The sequence below is a fragment of the Phodopus roborovskii genome, unplaced genomic scaffold (genome assembly GCF_943737965.1).
Source record: "Phodopus roborovskii unplaced genomic scaffold, PHOROB, whole genome shotgun sequence".
Classification (NCBI taxonomy): Eukaryota; Metazoa; Chordata; class Mammalia; order Rodentia; family Cricetidae; genus Phodopus; species Phodopus roborovskii.
In genome coordinates, this window is record NW_026125971.1 from 259448 (window position 1) to 279741 (window position 20294).

The following is a 20294-nucleotide window of genomic DNA, read 5'->3' on the forward strand; positions in this document are numbered from 1 at the left end:
CCTGTGCTTCTTATTTGTTTTTCAAACTTGACACAAGCTAGAGTCATCTGGGAAGAAGGAATGCCAACTGACAAATATCCACATTGAACTGTTAAGTAGGCAACTTTGTGTGGCTTTTTCTTGATTAATGATTGATGTGGGAGGGCCTTTGGCCACTGTGGATAGTGAAACCCCTGGGTAGGTGGTCCTGAGTTGTATAAGAAAGCTAGCCCAGCAAGCCAGTAAACAAAGTTCCACCAGGGAGGGCCTTTGGTTGAGTTCCTACCTCTAGGTTCCTGTTGTGCTTGTGTTCCTACCTTGGCTTGGGTTCCCTCAATGATGGATTATGATTAGAGCTTCTAAACCAAATAGACTTCCCCAAGTTGTTTTTTGTTATGCTTTATTCTTACAACAACAGAAAGTAAACTAATATAGCAGATATCTATTACTGAGCTATACCTTGAACACTATAGTGCTAATATTTATCAGTTGTTTCTAAAAGATATAAAATTGACTTTATTAGTATAGAAGCAATTTATATCTTTTTCTCAGGAAACTTTTCTGTTGTTTGAAACTCCCCCTTTGTTGTTGTTGTTGTTGTTTGTTTGTTTGAGGCAGGGCTTCTCTGTATTTCTTTGGAGCCTGTCCTGTGTAAGGAATAGGGTTTTTCCTCCCGCCACTGGTCTGGTCCTGCCGCCGCACCAGCCCCAATTAACACACTGAGACTGTGTATTTGATACAATGCTGTTGGCCTGGTTACTTGTTTCTTATGGGCTAGCTCTGTCTTAATTATTAGCCCATTTCTATGTATTTCCACGTGGTCTTACCGAGAGCAGAGGAATGGCGGTTCTGTTCTCTCCAGACTCTCCATCTTGGCTTTCCTTACTACTTCCTCTTTCCTCCTTGTCTCTTAGTCCCTCCTACCTTCCTTTCCTATTGGCCAACAGTGCTTTATTCATTAACATCTCCCATCAGTCCTGGAACTAGTTCTGTAGACCAGGTTAGCCTTGAACTCACAGAGATCTGCCTGCCTCTGCCTCCCAAGTGCTGGGATTGAAGGCGTGCCCCACCAACACCCAGCTTGTTTTAAACTCCTTTAAACCAGGTGAATTCGTTCTAACACCTGTGTAAACTTAGACATAGTTTCCTTCTGATTTTAGATCACCAATTTTCTTTTCCCTATGAAATCTGTTTGACTCATAATTTAATATATTTTCAGTTTAACATATTAATGGATTGAAGTTCAACCTGTCCTGCCAAGTACTAAGCAAACTCATATTGAACTTACAGAAGGAGGCCGTGGGTATGTATCATAGGGGGGTGGAGGGCTGTCTTGTTTCGGTGTTGACGGAGTATCGGCTTCTTCTTTGTCACTCTCACTCCAGTAATCTGAAAGTTTACAGACATGGACACCTCCATGTTTTATTAAGTATTTATAGCCACATTTCTCAAGAAAAGATAAAATCAGTTAACCAAAAAAAAAAAAAAAAAAGATTTAAATTTAATTACTACAGTATGTTCATCATCATTGCTCTACCCAAGAGTCATCAAGTTTCATTGTTAGCTGTTTTGGAGAAGAAAGAAGAACACAATAGCCTAATCCCACCCTCATTAAAAAGTAGTGGCACACAGTCTTAACTGAGCCAAGAAAAAGGCACTCTATAAGCCAAAACAGGTGTAGGGTATGTCTAGTTTTAGAGCATTTTTTCCCAGAAGCCTTAATTAATAAATACCACAGGATGTTTCTTAAAGTGTGTCACATTACTGCGATGAACACTCAGAGAAGAAAAGCAATATACCATATGCTGCTGCATATCTCCTCTGATATAAACATCTCCAAAATCAATGTTCTAATTGTTTTTGGCTTCAATTCATTGGTTATCTAACAATTGCTGTTTTCTAGAGTCATGGTGACATAAATCTTTATAACACATTACTCCCACCTCTCCTTGGAATGATATGGCAAACTAAATCATGCCAAATGCAAATAAATGCACACTTGCTGATGTGTGTTACAAGCACCAAATTTCCAGAACTACTTAAAAGAGTAGGGGATATAAGCTGCTAGACAACGTTACTTGGGAGAACTGATGCAAGAAGGAAGTTAAAGAACTCTGAGAGATAAATTAAATCAAATCCAACAAAAGGTCAATAGTCAGAATCAGTTAGATTATATATCTCAGCCATTAGTGCTGATTGATTCCTATGTGAGTTGCAAGCAAAGAACTAGGATGATTACCACAGCAATTTCAGGTGAGAGAAGAGGTATTAAGATAAAAGGAAACTTGTATGAAAATTTAGATTCTAAAACAACTACCACAAGGCTTAAGCAGAATTCAAAGTCAAGTGAAAAAAATCACAGCACACACTTTTGTAGAAGCCCTTTCCTTTCTAGAAAGTCTCGATTGTAATGATCGCAAATAACATCTCCCCCCCCCCCCCAGAAATCGTTACATTTCTGGTAGGAAATGACAGAGCTGGATTGGAACTGAGAAATTGCCTTGATCCAAAGCTCTGATTGGATCTAAATTTCTGTGACTCTTGCTTGACACATCAAGAAAGTTTAACATTAAGTATGGGGATGTGATTTAATTTTCCTTACCCATTCCTGATTTTTAACTGTTGATACTGTGAATAGAAAATCTCTAGTAATAGATACTGGACATAAAATAAACTGCTCCTTCTATTCAGGCCTTAAAACATAAGGACCCTGACAATACCCATTGAGAAAAAAATACACTGTCTAATTAATCCCAATTTGATATCAATTTTTCTTTTCTTTTCCTTTCTTTCTTTGTTTTTTTCTTTCTTCCTTCCTTCCTTTCTTTTTTCTTATTTTGAAATTGTTACTGAGGAGGCTGATCAGGATTTTTAAGTTTGAGATCAGCTGTGGTTACATAGCTAAACCCTGTCTCAAAAAGCTCAGTGGAAATAAATAAAGGAAGATACTGGACAATGACTACCAATATAACTAAGACCTCCCCCAAAGATGAATTGACAAAGATAACCAGAAACAGATCTAATAAATTGACTGTAAAAAAAAAAAAAGCATGACTGATATTCAGAAGCAGGTAAATGTTACATTCTTCACCATACAACTACTTCATACATTGACACTCAATTTAAGTTCATTGTTGGGCCTATTTTATAACCTGTAAAAGAGCAGCTAATAATAACAACTGACTTTTGTAGTTGTATATGGGGGAGTACTAAATAAATTAACATATATTCAAGTGCTTTGTACCTAGAATACACTCAAGAAATATTAGGAGCTTTTATCTTCTTGGATATATTTGCTGATTTTATGCCAGGACAGCCTGACACAGATCACAAAGGAAGCAAATGCCTGATGTTCATTTTCACAGATATTCTTTTTTTTTTCCTTTGTAGCATTTCCGAGCATGAGAAATGAAATTGGAGTCCTAGGGTCTGGGCAGTTTTGTGAGAGCCTGAAATCTTCCTGGAAGTCAATGCTAGCATACACCTCCCTGCTCCCCACTCGAAATAGTGAGCTTGCTAAGATCATTCTACTGTGATCCTTCCCACTATTTCCAAGAATACTGGCTGAGTTTATACTTAATGTTTGCCTTGATACCTTGGCATTTTGGTGCAATACCTCAAGTGGCCCTTATTAGAACACTGGAAAAGGAGATGATGACTAGCATTTGTCCAGGGTTCCATAGCTGTTACCATACGTAAGAGATTCAAAGTCTTTATTTTTCCTCCTCAGTTAAATTAGGAAAAATTCTAATCCTTATTTAACATCATTTTGGCTTATTAAAAAGAAGTATCAATCTAATCATTTGCTGGTTTTTTTAAGAAAAAGAAGAAATATTACTTTACAAATCAACAAATCAACTTCTTATGCTAAGCTGGAAGGGAGAGGACAATGCCAAAAAAAGGCAACAGTGAAAATCTTAGGCTCTTTAAGAACATGAGAAATATTATACACACTATAGCTTTGTGGATGAAACCACACTGTTTTTTTCTAAGAGCAAATGAACTTTTTAGCTCTCTAAAATAATATGAATATATGCTTTGATGTGTCCTGCAAATTTTATAAGTAATTATGAATAAACATGGCCATCAGTAGAAGAGTGAAAATTCCCTTTCGCCATTATATGTTGACACAGAAGACATACTTTTTAGGACATATTTTTAAAACTTGTTCTTATTTAGAACTATCAAAAATATACAATATAGGTTACTTACTTTTTTGTGACTAAAACTTTACAATAACATCAATGAATTATTTTTATGGTAAAATATAACAATTCCCTTTTCTAAAATATTGAAGTATACCCCATATTGCCATTATCTACATCCATCTGACTGTGCAAAAATACACCAGAACTTTCATTATTTACTCTTATGTAAGTATAACAGTACCTGTTCAATACTTTGTCTACTCCCTACTTGTTCTTCTCAGCCTTTGGGTACTAGTTCTCTTTTTAACTTCAAAGAGCTATATTGTTTATAGCTGAACCTCAGCATTAGGAATTATTCAGGAGATAACAAATAACCATAAAAGAGTGGAGTTGACAGGAATAATTACCAGTTTCCTAAGAAAAAGACCAAGGGACTTAACCATATATTAAGGAGGAGGTCTAATATGTTTCTGATGTATGTTACAGTGCCTTTTCACTCTGTGGAAATAGCAAATATCATCATTTGCCTATGATTTTTCTACCAAACTTTAATAGGCATTAAAATATATACATACATAATAGAGCAAGGCAGCATGCATCCACAAAATAAATACTCTTTGGAACTTGTACATTCAATATAAATTAACCTGTTCTTTCAACCATAGTGAAACTTAGTTCCATAACAAATGAAATTCATTATAATCAAGGTTATGCCCAACTTGAAAGCAACATCAAGTAACAAAATTCTGAATCTTAATAATTAATAAAAATCCTATGCTACATACAACTTCATTTTTCTAGATTAATTTTCAAATCTACATATTACCTATATACCCATATTTGCAACAAATATCTTTAAACAATCACATGAGAACAGCATTAAAAGAGCTACTTCAGACCCATTCAATAAAGTTGAAAATGAAGGCTTTTTTTAAGTACTTTTACCATAAATTAAGGTCTATAAATTACACTGAGGTGTAAAGGTGAGGAAGTTTCAGCCACCAGACACATTTACTGCACTGCAGTGTTATATGAGGTGTGCCTGTGCATACTGATTTGATGGAGACGGCCTCTACATTATTTGAAGACTTGTGCAATCTGCTTCCATTTTGTGGAATATTAGTGTTATTGCTTTTGGTTCACACCATTTCCATCTTAGAAAAATCAATTTAAAAAACAACCAACCAAAAGTCTTTTCTACATTCCTTTCCCAGAAGGACTATGTTTATACTTATTTTTTCCCCTGGAACTTGATTTGTATGTTACTATGTTTCATTTTCTATATTGCACCAAACTTATCTTGTTTTTAACAGAACCCAGTATAACTGCAGGATAGATGTTTACATTTTCATACAAAGGTGGCACTGAGGGACTTTTGCAGAAATATTTAATAAAATATTTTATCTTTTTTTCCATTATCAATGCTGTATCAAGAGTCACACTTTAATTCTCATCCTATATACTTTTAGAAAGACTGTGTAAAGGAACAAATTTGAAAGTAACACTTAAGATTTAGAAGTGGTCATATAAGTACCGCGTGCTAACCGATTGCGCCACTGGAGCTCCCATGGAGCCCTCATCTAATACCTGTTTGAAACAGGAGCAAACACCCATACATAAACGCTGAGTCGAACTAGAACTCAGATGCAGATAGAGAGGACAAGACCAGGCTGCAGAAACACATAGAGACAGCTGACCTGAACAAGGAGGAGCTAATGGGCCCACAGACTGATAGCTGGGAAGCCAGCATGGGACTGACTCAGGCCCCCCCTGAATATGGGTCTCAGCCAGAAGGACTGAGCAGTCTAAGGGACCTCAGACAGTGGAGCCAGGATGTATCCCTGGTGCACAAAAGGACCTTGAGAACACATCCCCCATGGAGGGATAACTGCCTTAACCTAGAGACAGGAGAGAAACCCTAGTCCCTACTTCACATGACCTGTCAGAGCTATATGACCCCAAGTGGATGGCATTCCCCTACATATGGAATTGGGGTGGGGGGATGGAAGGGGAGGGTGGTTAGGGTGCATGTGAGGGGGCAGAGAGGGTAAAAGTGAGGGAGGGAAGGAGGGAGGAAAGGAGAGGGAACTGGGATCGACATGTAAAATAATAAATTAAATAAAAAAAATGCTTGGACTCCAAAATTTAAGTTCAAGGACAAGTTACTGTGGGAAAAGGATTTCTATTTTTGTTTCCACAGAAAAAGGAAAAGCTGTGGATTCCTTCCAGACTAATGTGGTTTGATCAAGCCAGACTGCCTGAAACAGAGTACCAGATGATCCTACATTCAAAACAGGTGGACAAAGCAGCCTTGCAGACTTGCAAGCCAGGATTTCTGCATCTTCTTAGAATCCCCCATGACAGGGGGATCCTCCCCTTACCAGCAGGAAGTAGCTTGGAAAGAATGATGCCCAAATTCCTAAATATTGTCTATAAATGTTTGTTTTCATTTAAATGGACTTGTTTATAAAAAATAAATATAAAAAAAGAAAATTATGTTGTGTCATACAAAGGAATGGCAGTCAACAATAAAGTGCTAATTACATGAGCATAGGCGAATCTCAAATGTGTTAGACTAAGGAAAGAAATGACTTGATGCTCTGTATGTCCAGCTCTCTGGTGAGATGTACAAAATATACAACTGACGAGCAGAGGCCAAGGGAGGAGAATAATCTTATGAGGCAACTCTGAAGGACAATAAAATATTCCATGTGTTGAGTAGGGTAGCTACTGCACTGTGTGTGTTTGTTAGAATACACTGTTATGAACAAAACTAATTCATTTTCACCTATGTAATTTATAACCAGATAAAATATCCCAAATATCCCAGGTTTCAGTCAGTTATAAGATAGATTTTGTTGACAACTATATACCAGACATAATAATTAAGGTACTAGGTGCATTAATTAATATTAGTTAATTCCCTCATCTGTAGTTTTTGCTAAGGTAACTGCCTATCTAGTGAACGTTCCTAGTACCATTCTGTGATCACATAAATTACACAATTATTTCCTAAAGAGGTACCTTTGCTTTGAAATATATGTTGTGCCTTTCAATCATAGGCAAAAAACTCAGTAAAGGTGAGATACCATTTTGTACTGCCAGCAAATGGGGTACAAGCACATTCCTTGATTTCCAAGTGCAAACATCCACAGGCAGCAATTGTCTGCTGGTTAGTGACTGTCCAAGGAAATGTAGCAAAACCTTACATGATTACAATGCATCTGGATTTATTCACTCCTTGGTACTTGCAAAAATAAAAAAAAACTCTTTCACTCTAAACTTCACATCTGAGAGGAAGGGACATCTAAAAGTCTCAGGTGTCTGTTCCCTGCCTTTTCTAACCAATCCAAAAGCAGAATGTTCTAGGAACAATGGGAGTCCAGACCACCATTTCTTACAAATGGAATTTCGGAAACTGATTGAGACCTAAACCTGAATAAAATAACTTTTAAATAACAAAAAAAAAAAAAAAAAGAGTCACACATGATATTCCTCAAAAAATTTTCATTATCCCTGCCTTTTTTATGTAAGACAAAAGTGTAATATGATTATAAAATAAAAGTTATTTCTTTACCTTGTTCTTGCTTAATCCTCTCTCGCTCTGCATATCCTGCAGTCAGCATGTTAATTCTATTAAGCCACCTGGAAAAAAGAAAGACATCAATGACAATTCATTTACTTGTTAGAAATACTTATTGCAAATGTCAAAGAAGAAATAGGATATAGGATAGTATTACATATAAAATATGTTCTTTATTAAACTTGAAAAATAATTGAAATCTTCAATAGGCAATAATCTACTGCAATGCAAATTGTTCCCAGACTGAAGATGTAACTTCAATGCAACAGTTATGCAAAGCTGTTAATGTGTGTAATAAAAAAGGTTTTGAAATGACCAAAGCCATTTCAATTCTTCTCCTTCAAATGTATAAACACTCCAAAATACACCTTCTCTTTTGTTTTTTTGTTTTTTTCAAAACAAATGGTCCTTTGGAGACACTATTTAATAGTCAATCTAATTTATAGAGATAGAAAAAGTTACAAGGCTTGCCTGTAAAATTAATAGTTTTACCATAAAATAATAGTTTTGAATGAACTCATTTAAGCTGAATTACACAAGGGGAAACACATCTCCCAAATAGTTTAGAATCTTGTCTCTAAATACAAGAGTATTTAGCTCACCAAAGAAAGTACATATACATTTTTAACCTATTATGATCTAGAAAACATTTTCATGAATAACATTGAGTTAATTTTTCTTAGTGCTTTCTTCATTAACTATTGCTGCTATTGTTAGTACAGCAAAACACTATCTCAGTTTCTTTATTTAGTTGTGCCAGAAATCTTAGTTACAAGGACACACACACACAGTGCACACACACACACACACACACAGAGAGAGAGAGAGAGAGAGAGAGAGAGAGAGAGAGAGAGAGGCACATATCTGTGTATACAATTTTTATGGGAAAACTCAATTTAATGAATACCTTTATACCCTAATTACTAGGTCCTGTTACTACTGGCATTACATATTTTTTAAAACCTAGAGTACAAATATATATTATTCTGTACTATGTTATAATTTAATACAAAAATAATGCCCTTTAAAGTCATAAAATAATCAGATAAAGCACTATAAAATATAGTTATGGTCATTTAAAAATATCATTTCTTTAATTAGGCATATTTTCAAAGAATACATATGGAATAAATCAATACCTACATTATCTTGCTAATGTATAATAATCAGGTGACCAAACAAAGCTGTATATGGGTACCTTTCCATATTACTACTAATGTGTAAATGATTTTAGCATGGACTATTTTATCCCATTAACAGTTTTTTTTTTTTTTTTTTATGTTTCTTTGGTTGTGAGCCTAGCCTCTAACAGCTGAGCCAGCCCATTCCCCATGGAGCGATACTCTCAGCCTAGATACACTGGGGGGGGGGTAGGCCTTGTCCCAAATGATGTGACAGACTCTGATGATCCCCCACGGAAGGCCTCTCCCTCCCTGGGGAGCAAAAAGCAGATGAGATGGGGGTTGGTAGGGGCAGGGGAGGAGGGGATGGAAAGGTAATTGGGATTGGCATGTAAAAAAAGCTTATTTTTAATTTAAATAAAGATTTATAAAAAATAAAATAATTATATCTAAAAACACCAAGTACTTCTTTAAATTGCCTATTGAAAGTAAATACTAGGGATAAAATTATAAAGCAGCACAACCTTTGTGCTTAAAATATTCAGATATCATTTTAGAGGCATCTAAAGAAAAGGAAATGAGCTTAGAGAACAAAAGTATATACTCACTAATACTTATTAATATTGAAGACTTAGGTAGCATTAAAAATACCTACTAAGGCTATTTTTTCTCATTTGTATATAAAAGGGTCATTCCTTCAGTACAGAAAGGCTAAGTTTCTTGCATAAATTACATAGCTAAAATAAGTTGTAATCTAGGGTTCAGTCTTGTCTAAAGGGCCACTCCTCCTATGTGGGAAATTATATGCAATATACATTAGCTTTTGCAATTGTAAAAGGGAGGATATTTTCATTTTTATATCCAGTTTCTATATTTTTTTAAATAGAAAGGGAAAATTAAAGAAAGAAAAGTAACTTAAAATGGTTAAACTTGTAATGTGGAACAATGTGGGATACAAAGAGGAAACTATGTAGGTTTTCCTTTAGCCACCAAATAAACAGAGCCATCAAACCACTTTGCTATATAATCCTGAACAGTGACAGATGAAGGTGATAGGAATGACTACTATATTAGATAGTAGACCTAAATTATTAAAATGGATATTCTATCAAATATACTTAGAACCTGAGTAAGTCAGGTTTTATGTGCCTTTTAGAGCATCTAGAAATACATGTTCAGAATACTCTTATAATTTAACATCTAAAACCAGACCCCTTTGTGGTAATATTTTGGATTTATATTTGTTATGGTAGTTCTGTGGTAAAATTGACAGTCAACAAAAGCTGAAGTTTTAAAATGTTATTCTTTATTATTATTTAAATATGAATTGTATTCTGTGCATTTGAAATTTAAATAATGATTTATTTTTGTAAAATTAAGTATGATCATATGTACCTATAGCTGGACTACTCAAATTTTAATTCATACAGAATCTACAATGAAGAGTCTTTAAAGATTATTGAACACAAGGCCTAATTAAGTAATTTGAGATGTAAATAATACTTTACCTGTTCATGTCATCAAGATGTTCAGCAGCAAAATAAAAGCTTTTGATTTTAGGATGGCAGGCTTTGAATGCACTGTGAATACAACAAAAAATGAATTAAATTTACTTCTTACAAAATGAAAAAAAAAGATTTTAAATCAAATACTTTTAAAATTTTGTGTTAGAGTTGAGACAGGCAAAATAATGTGATCAAAATATATTGTCTGAAAAATTTTAAATGAAATTCTAATTTGGAACCTGTGTAGTGGCATATACCTTTAATCCCAGCACTTGGGAGGCAGAGGCAGGCAGTTCTCTATGAGTTCAAGGCCAACCTGGTCTACAGAGTTCTAGAACAGCCAGAGCTGTTTTTATGTATGTGCACATGCCAAAGAAAAACTTTTGAGAACTGGTTCCCTCTAACCATGGATTCTAGGATTGAATTTGGGTCATCAGGCTTGCATGTAATCATGAGACATCTTGGTGGCTCAAACTAAATAATATTTATGAATGAAATTAATGCAATGTCTAACCTTATTTCACATATATAATGCTTCTATCATGACAGAAATAAGTAAAATTTCATACTATGTTCTCAAAACTACTTTCTTATAATTTAAATTTTGAAGCACCAGATAAAGAAACTATAACTTAAAATCTAGAAATTCCCCCTTTCTCCAAGTAAAATTAACTTACTATTTTTTGCGGCATTCACTGGCTCTATCAATTTTAAATTCAGGCAGACTGATGAATCCTTCTGCTTTTTCATCCTAAAGAAACAACATTTTTGTTTAGTGTATCATACCAAGGAGGTCTGAAGCTAATTAAACCATGTAAGTATGACTTAGATATTCAGAGTAATAAATGTGCTACTCATTTAATTCATAATTCCACTTACATTTCATTAATTCAACATATCCATACATTAAAGAAATATTTTGAAAACAGAATTTTTACAAATTAAGACACACACATTATTTTTATATTAAATTGAGTATAGAAAAATAACTTTCAAAGTAAAACATATTTTATAAAAAATTTGGAGGCTGAAGTATTTCAGTGGTAGAGTTCTCATTTGTGGAGGAGGTACTGAGCTTTGGGCTTGATCTTTAGAACATAAACAACAACAACAAAGTAAAAGGGAAAAAGATTTCAGGCAAAATATACAAAATAGCTGTACATTTTTAGTACAAAATTAAGGAGTGATTTATGTGTATGACTGTTTCATCAGAATGCATGTAAGAGTATCATGTGCATGCCTGTTGTCTGACAGAGGTCAGATGAGGGCACTGGATCCCCAGGAGCTGGAGTATTAGATGGCTGTGAGCCACCATATAGGTGCTAGAAACAGAATAAATGCTCCCAAATGCTAAATAATATCGCAGCCCCATTTTCTATCATTTTAATATTTGATATAAAATACAGACTTGTTTACCCATTCAGATTTTTAATTTATAGCAATTTGCTAATCAAATTTCAATGATTTTTTTCTATATAGCTATTATTTTCTGTATGTAGTAGTTTAGAAATTAAATAGGTCAACTTGATTTTCAAATATGTGGTTTCAGATACATCACACACACACCATTTTTCATCTGAAAAATTTAATAAAATTCATAAGTCCTCCTTTCCTTAATACTATTTAATAAAATAAGGTAGGAGAATTATCCAAAATACTATATTTGCCTCAAATTAAATCAACTGTAATGTGATTTGGTGGTTACACTTTTCAGTCATTGTGTTCCTTGTCCTAGTTATGAGAAAGCTTCATATACTTTTACAATTCCGTAATTTTGTTTAATTTGCTAAACAAGTTCATAACTCCTTATATATCAAATTTAAGTAAGATAAGCAAGATTATGCTCCCTCCCAATATTCTGAAGAAAAATGCTACTCTCAGCTCTCTCGCTCTCTCTCTTGCATTTGCTTTATTTCTGTTATTAATGAACTGTACTAAAGTAAAAAATTTGAGCAACTGAAAATTGTATGTTATATACAGAAGCAGTACTAAATTTTGTTTTAAATATTTTTACCATTGACTTCTATCTTATGTTACATTTGACAGCCTTAATTTACAATCTGAAATATTTTGGAATATTATCTCATCTTAATGATGCAACATAAAATACCCTATTTCCTGCAAAATAATCTGAAAATATGTACTACAACATTACTTATTTATACTTTAAATGAATAATAGTAATAATAACTTGCCAATGACTGAAATATAGGCACTATTTAATAAAATGGACAAAAGAATTTTATCCCTTCTAGTTTGAAAGATAAAATATAATTTAGTATATACAGATTGTCCTATAGATTTACTCATAGACTTATCTATAAGTAAATCACAATAAAGAGAAACAGATAGTTTATTTTGATACTACTTGATTAACATATGAATTTAGTATATTTATCAAATAAAATATATATTTGTTTATTATAGAAAACAAGACATAATGCAAGCAGATTTTATTTCATTATATGATTGTCACAAAATACTAAAGCAAAAAGTATTTTCACATAAGTATATTGGAAATTATTAAGATCTTCCTAATAAGTCTTCTATTGATGAACATTACTTGAACATTTAGCACTTTGTCAGACATTGTTTATTCATTCATCTCTAAGAAAGCAGATGAAGAACTAAGCATGGTCGCTCAAGTAGTGTAACTGTGTGTCTACTCTTGCCCCATGGTAAAAGACAGCAGCATAATAGCTTGTTTAGGGAACAAAACATTCCCTAGATATTGTATGTTATAATCAAAGATCTAATAATTATGGTAACTTGAAGGAATCACTATTCAAATAAAATTGATTAATATTTTAGGGCCCTATTTGTATAAAAATAACACACACATTATACACATACACACATTATAATAAATTGAAGTAGTAGAGAGGTACAGCAAACAAGTCAAAGCAATGTCAAGGCAATTCCAATGAATAAAACTGACTTTGGCATATTTATTGAGATACAAAATTGATGGTGATGCTTAGCCGAGATACAAATATGATATACCAAAAAAAAAAAACCCTAGAAAGTCATAAGAACAATTAAAATACATTAAAATACCTTCAAGTTGGCCAAATGTAATGGATACTTAATTACAAAATTAGTGTACTTGTTCATTTTTTTTTCAGGAGAAACTGAAATAGATTGAAACAATACTTACTTAAGTTGCTACATAGTTCCCCCTTCCAAACAGAAACAGAAAAACCCTATAAAACTTTGAGCAAGGGGTTTTAAAAATCTCCATTTTTAGTTAAGTTACTACATTAGTTGCTTGGTATCGTTAGATACAGAGAATTTCACTATATTTCAACTGTGCTTCAGATATGTTGCTACATTAGAAAAATAGAGCAACTGTTCTTCCAGAATACTGAATATGGATCCTGAATTGGCTTGAGGATGATACGAATTAAAATCAAATGGCTCAAATGTCGGCACTCTTTGGTACAGATAATGAAACAATGAGAATACAAATGTGCTCTGCCTTACCTCTTCATTAATATACCAGTATAGGGATGCATCCTTTAGGACAAACCAGTATTTCTTCCATTTCTGTGAAAAATAGCTCTTTGCATCTTTCTTTTTCCAAAGCCATCCCTCACAGTCACCACGGCCAAGATCCTTGCAAGAAATTCGTCTTTTGCTTTTGCCTGCGATAGCTCCTAAAGATAGTGAGTAGTAATAGTCTTAATTTTGGAAAGTGCATAAAGACAAAAGATTAGTCCATAATCTTAAAATTATCATTTTCTAATTGTGTTATTACAGAAAATGGGGAGATCTTTGATGACCTTCTTTCCATATAGATGACAGTATAATTGGAAATACATAATTCTTATCTCAAGTGTCTTTGAGGCCATATGTTATTAAAGGTATCTGCATGGTAAGTGATGTGAAACACACTGGCTTCAAGGCAATGAGAGAACTGCTGGTGATTAGCACAGTACAAAGGAGGAAGTTAAGGGTTCATTTTCTTTTATTACCTTTGTTTTTCTTCTTTGATTTGTGCTGCAGAGAGGACTGCTGAAATGTCTGAAATTAAAGATAGGGAAGACTATTACCTTACATGCAGAGTGTGATCCAGAGAACCATGGGGCTACACAGAACTCTCATAAGCTGAATGATGACTCTAAAGCCAGGTTAGAGAAGTACCTCACCTCATTGATATTTTAAAATAAATTAATATAATCAGATTACTTAACTTTCTCATCATCATTGAGGCAGGAGAAGGCCTATCAGTATCCTCATTTTGTTGACAGATTCCAGGCTAAACACATTGGTGAAAGTAAATGTTGTCTCCCCCATAACTGCTCCCTCTGAGAGACTCACTGTGGTTTCTAACACAGTATCTCATCTGACACTCACATAATCTGACAAACCAGAAGGCAAATGTGTCTTTTTCATTTCGGTCTCCCTTAAGTCTCTAAATCTATAAGCACTTTGATACATATTTTAATCTCATACCTACTATTATCAGTATTACTGGTGACTAATCTTCTTGTCAATGGTATCAGCACCCCAGCTTCTCATCTCTGATTCTTTCATAGGGACCTTCCCACTCCTCAACCACCAACTCTTACAACTATATGTCCGGTATTTTGAATATCTCCTAGACACTGCCTTTAATATTTGTGGATTATAAAGTCCAATAAAACTGTCTTATCACTGAAAATAATATTGTCATCTAAATCATTGACCATACCAACCAATTGTGCTTATATTTGTCCTACCTACGTTCCTTTGTACTATTTTTTGCATCTATTTATAACTAGCTAAACAACTTAATTCTAAGTACCTATATAATAGTTTACTATGTTTGCAATAAAACCCAGAGCTGTATTGATTCACTTAGCTCCTAATTAATAACTTTACTGGCTCTACTTCAGTGATATAGTCATATAAATTGCTCACTACTATAATAAGCTTAATTATGATTAGCTAAGGAAGAGAGAACAGAGATTGTCACAGTCCTTCTTTGAAGTGAATGTACTTGCGAATAACAGATTTTTCTTTTCCTACACAAATGATTAAGGGTCAAATACATTTTGACTATATAAAATTCATATCAATAATATATTTGCTCCTAAAATAATATATTTACATAATTTTTGTTGTGTGCATGATTTATAAATATCTAGTACATAAGGATGGGCATCAGATATAAAGAATCAGATAATCTTTTGATAATACAGTGTAAAACAGAAATATAATGACCCAAATCTCAAAGCACCATTAATGTCTGTTTGTGTTGCATGCATATATGTACACATAAAAATGTATATATATATATGTACACACACACACACACGCATGCACACATATATACAGACACACTCACACAGTAACCTTTGTAAGAATCATGGCTCTAGAAATTCACAATTACTTTTTGAGGGACAGCATAAAAGACAAAACTCATTATGCATATTGGTAATTCAGGCTAGTGTGTTTAAGTATATTTAAGTATACTTAATATACCTATGATTATTTTCCATATATTGTTTCTATGAAATTATTCATTCAGTTTCTGTGTTTTGTGTTCCCACAAGAAATCATTATAGTTCCTAACTCATTACTCTGAAACATGACAAAGAAGGGATGATGTCTGTTTTTTAAGAAGCTATCAATATTAATTTCAGCTGGTAAGAATTGGGTTATTTCCACAGAACCAGCTGACTGACCTAGAGAGAGCACATGGACCCCAGGCATAAAGCTGGGGAATCAGCATTGAACCAAACCAAGCCCTCTGAATGTTGGTGCCAGTTAGGAGGTCTGGGCAGTCTATGGGACCTCTAACAGTAGAACAAGTATTTACCCCTAGTGAACATATGGACTTTGGGAACCCATTCCCCATGGAGGGCTACTCTCGCAGCCCACATACATGGAGGAGGGGATGAGGGTGAGATGGAGGGTTGGTGGAAGGCATGAAAGGATGGGAAGGAGAGAGAACTGGGATTGATGTGTAAGTTTGTTTCTAAATTAAATTTTAAAAAGAGTGGAAAAAAGAATTGGGTTATTTAATGTTGTATCTTTTATACTTCTTTCTTTAGTTTATTTAGAGAGCCTCATGCATACTTGAAAATTTCCTATTACTAAGCTATGCCTGAGGCCTCCTATGCTTTATGTATAATATTCCTTAGAGTCTCAAGGTCTTTTAAAAACTTACAAAAAAAATAGTTCTCCAGGTCTTCTTTCAACAAGATAATCTTGTTTTTCCCTATAAATATGCAATATTTTAATAAATATCATGTTTTCAGAGTCCTATGTGGTTGAAAATTAAGAACTCCCAGGTATGCAATAAAAAATTCATCCATATTCAACAAGGAAAATATCAGATGTTTTATGAATATTTAAATATGAGGAACATTTTAAACAGAGATCATTCCTTATTTTTCAAATGGCCTTTATATTTTCTAAAATGAAAGGATTAATTGCTTTAAGTCAATTATTCAAAAATTCATGCAAAAATAAATATCTCTTATAGGCTCTTGCATAACTGTGAGTATTAAATTCTATTTTTATGCTCAAAATTATAAAATTACCTTTGAATAACAGTTTGGCTGGGCATAGTATCTTCAATTTAAAATAATGAACAATTTAAAAATAATTTTTTAAAGGGTCTCAGTAGGTATCTCAGGCTGGCTTCAAACTCTAGATCCTTTAGTCTTAGCACCCCCACTGCTGGTATTTTAGGTATGAGTCACCATGATTAGCTCAACCTTGGGAATGGGAACATTTTATGTTTTGGCATTCATTGCTGTTCTTATGACATCTATATCTACTCACATCTCCTGGGTAAACTTTGGTTGAGGTGGGCAGTAAAGATGAGGGGATGGGGATGAGAAATATGAAGGAATGGGATGATGGGGATGGGGACAGATTATTAAGACAATGAAAGAGTTATCTTGATAGAGGGAACCACTCTACAGGGTTAGGGAAGAACCTGGTGCTAGGGAAATTCCCAAGAATCCACAAGGATGACCCCAGCTGAAATTTCTAGTAATAGTGGAGAGGATACATGAACTGGTCTTCCCCTGTAATCACATTGCTGAATTCCCCAACTATCATCATATAGCCCTCATCCAGTAATTGATGGAACCAGACACAGAGATCCACAACCAAGCACCAGGCCAAACTTCAGGAATCCAGTCAGAAAGGGAGGTCAAGGTTACGATGGAGAAATCTACAGAGACAGCTGAACCAAGCTTGTGGAAACCCATGAACTCTAGACAGACAGCCTTGGGAGTCTCCATAGGCCCTCTGCATGTGGGAGAGACAGTTGGGAAGCTTGGACTATCTGAGGGGCCCCTGACAGTAGGATCAGGATCTATCCTTGGTGCATGAGCTAGCTTGTTGGAACCCATTCCCTATGTTGGGATACCTTATTGCAGGGGAGAGGGGCTTGGTCTTGCCGAACTTAAAGTGCTAGACTTTGTTGACTCCTCCTGGGAGCCCTCACATAGTGGGAGGAGTGGATGGAAGTGGTCTGGGAGGATGATGGGGGATGGACTGTAAAGTGAAATTTAAAAAAGACATCTATTTCTACTCTATCACAATCTGTGCTTAGACTTTTGCTAGCTTTTAAGACATTTTTCTCTTCATTATTTATATTCTATACTTTCATTAAGTGTCTAAAATATAATTTATCCTAATCTTATTTAGCATTCATTAGGTTGTATTATTTCTTTCATTTTGAATAATTTCAGTTATTATTTGTTTAAATTTTGTCTTTACCCTTTTCTCTAGATGAAGGTTGGCATGTGTCAATTCATCAAGTATGTGTATTTCACATTTTCCCTTTCATTATTTGGCACTGTCCTTTAAGTAAATTAATTCTACTCTTTTCCTTCCTATTTAGTTCTCTTTCTGAACATATACAATCTAAACTTTATCTAATCTGTTATACTTATTTCACTAAATCTTTACATTTTGGGGATAAACTGTTGGTATTGACTCTAAAACAGCATTTGTCTTTGAATTTTGTGTTTTGAAATTTAAGTACTTTTGTAATTATGCCATATTTAATCCAATGTATAACATATCACCTGATTGTTCAGTTCACTGCTCTTTCTTAAACATTATTTTAGACACCAGAATTTAGACTGAGTAGAAAGTTCTTTCTTTTTTTGCTAGGACTTTTGCTGTCTCCTGTCTCTATTCCTTGGGTCCTTTCAGAAACTAACCAGGACTTTTTTTTTTTTTTGATGACATTGCATACTGTTTCATTCATATAGTTCAGTATAGGAGGCTTGGCCCATTTTTCTGAGTAAAGGTATGTTTTGTATCCTATTAACACCAGGAATTCTCTTTGGTCAATGGTTGTATCTTTAGCAAAACAAAATCTCAGATGTGAATCTACTTCTCTTTGACTTTCTAGTTTCAACCAGAGAGTCAATTATTAGTTTTCCAGACACTGCTAAGGTCACTTTGTTTTCAGGTTCTCATTACAAAACCTATGGTCATCTCTATTTCCTACTAGATACATAGCTTTAGTGCCCAATTACCAGAGAACTTTTCCATTTCTGTTTTTTTTTGTGTGTGTGTGTGTGTCTGTGTGTTTGTGTATATATTACTATGGCCATCTCTCTGCTTGTTTTATTGCTACATGTTTAAGGCAGAATGAAACTGAAAGCATTGTATGGGAGAGGAGGTGTGTATATGACTCAGTTTAAAACACAAGCATAAGAGCCCTCATCTAGTAGCTGATGGAAACAGAAGCAGACACCCACAGCTAAACACTGAGCTGAACTCCTGGAATCAAGGTGCATAGAGGGAGGAGTGATAAGAAAAGGGGTCAAGACCAGGCTACAGAAACCCACAGAGACAGCTGACCTGAACAAGGAGGAGCTAATGGGCCCCCCAGACTGATAGCTGGGAATCTAGCATGGGACTGACTCAGACTCCCTGAACATTGGTCTCAGCCAGAAGGCCTGAGCAGTCTAAGGGACCTCTGACAGTGGAACCAGGATGTATCCCTGGTGTACGAAAGGACTTTGGGAGCACATTCCCCAAGGAGGGATACTCCCTTAACCAAGAGGCAGGAGGGAGGTTCTAGTCCCTACTCCAAATAACTTGACAAATTTTGATGATCCCTCCTGGAAGGCATCATCCTCCCTGTGGAGTGTGTGTGTGGGGTAGGATAGGAAGGGAGTTGGGGAGTATGGGGGGGAGAACTGGGATCGATATGTAAAATAAGAAAAAAACCAATAAATATATATTAAAAAACAACAATAAAAGACCCATAAACTTATAATGTTTATTGGTCACCAAAAATTCATTCCCTTTTAAAGCATCCTGAAAGCTAGTTCTCTTCAAAGCTCTATCATAATCTATCTGTAGAACATTTGCACTAAAGTTTTTGATGGTCCCAGTAAGTAGTATTTTCTGTTTCCTTTTCAATACAACATATGCATAGCTATAATTACTGTATTATTTCAAAAATATTTATTTTTATTTTATGTGTATTGGTAAATTTTGTCTGCAATTATTTCTGCATACCATCTACGTACAGTACCCACAGAGGCTAGAAGTGGGTGTTGGATCCCCTGGAACTGGAAGAACAGACAGTACTCTTAACTATCGAGCCATCTTTAGCTCCTAATAAACCATTCTACTTCCATAAAACCTTACATAAACAAAAATGATTAATGTCATTTTCATCATGTTTCACCTGCTAAAGTTACATAGTACACCACATATATCCTAAGATGATTCTATCTACAAACATGAATATCAAGGTTAATAATTCAATGAACTGTTAACTCCAACATTGCCCCTTTTTGAGAAGAATGTTATAGCTTAATTTGTTTGCAGCATACATTTATATCAAACTGTTAAACAGGATAGGAGATAGCCATTAGAAGGCTTGGAGGTCAATAAATATGGACCTGTCCTTCACACTCATCTTTGGATGCTATCTCATATTTTCTTAGGCAACAAAGACAAATAAAGGCAGCTCTCCAGTTGTTCT

General features: G+C 34.6%; 1 protein-coding gene across 5 annotated transcripts in view; it reads right to left on the reverse strand.

The window, feature by feature from the left end:
• Nucleotides 1-20294, reverse strand: part of Cnksr2 (connector enhancer of kinase suppressor of Ras 2) — a 248221-nt gene that overhangs the window by 34444 nt on the left and 193483 nt on the right. For all 5 annotated transcript variants that reach the window (XM_051179229.1, XM_051179227.1, XM_051179228.1 and 2 more), the window contains 6 exons: nt 14311-14359; nt 13820-13992; nt 11014-11087; nt 10340-10411; nt 7705-7772; nt 1268-1368 (listed from right to left, as the gene is read on the reverse strand). In XM_051179229.1, the coding sequence (XP_051035186.1) occupies nt 1268-1368; nt 7705-7772; nt 10340-10411; nt 11014-11087; nt 13820-13992; nt 14311-14359 (537 nt within the window). The remainder of the gene's footprint in view (nt 1-1267; nt 1369-7704; nt 7773-10339; nt 10412-11013; nt 11088-13819; nt 13993-14310; nt 14360-20294) is intronic.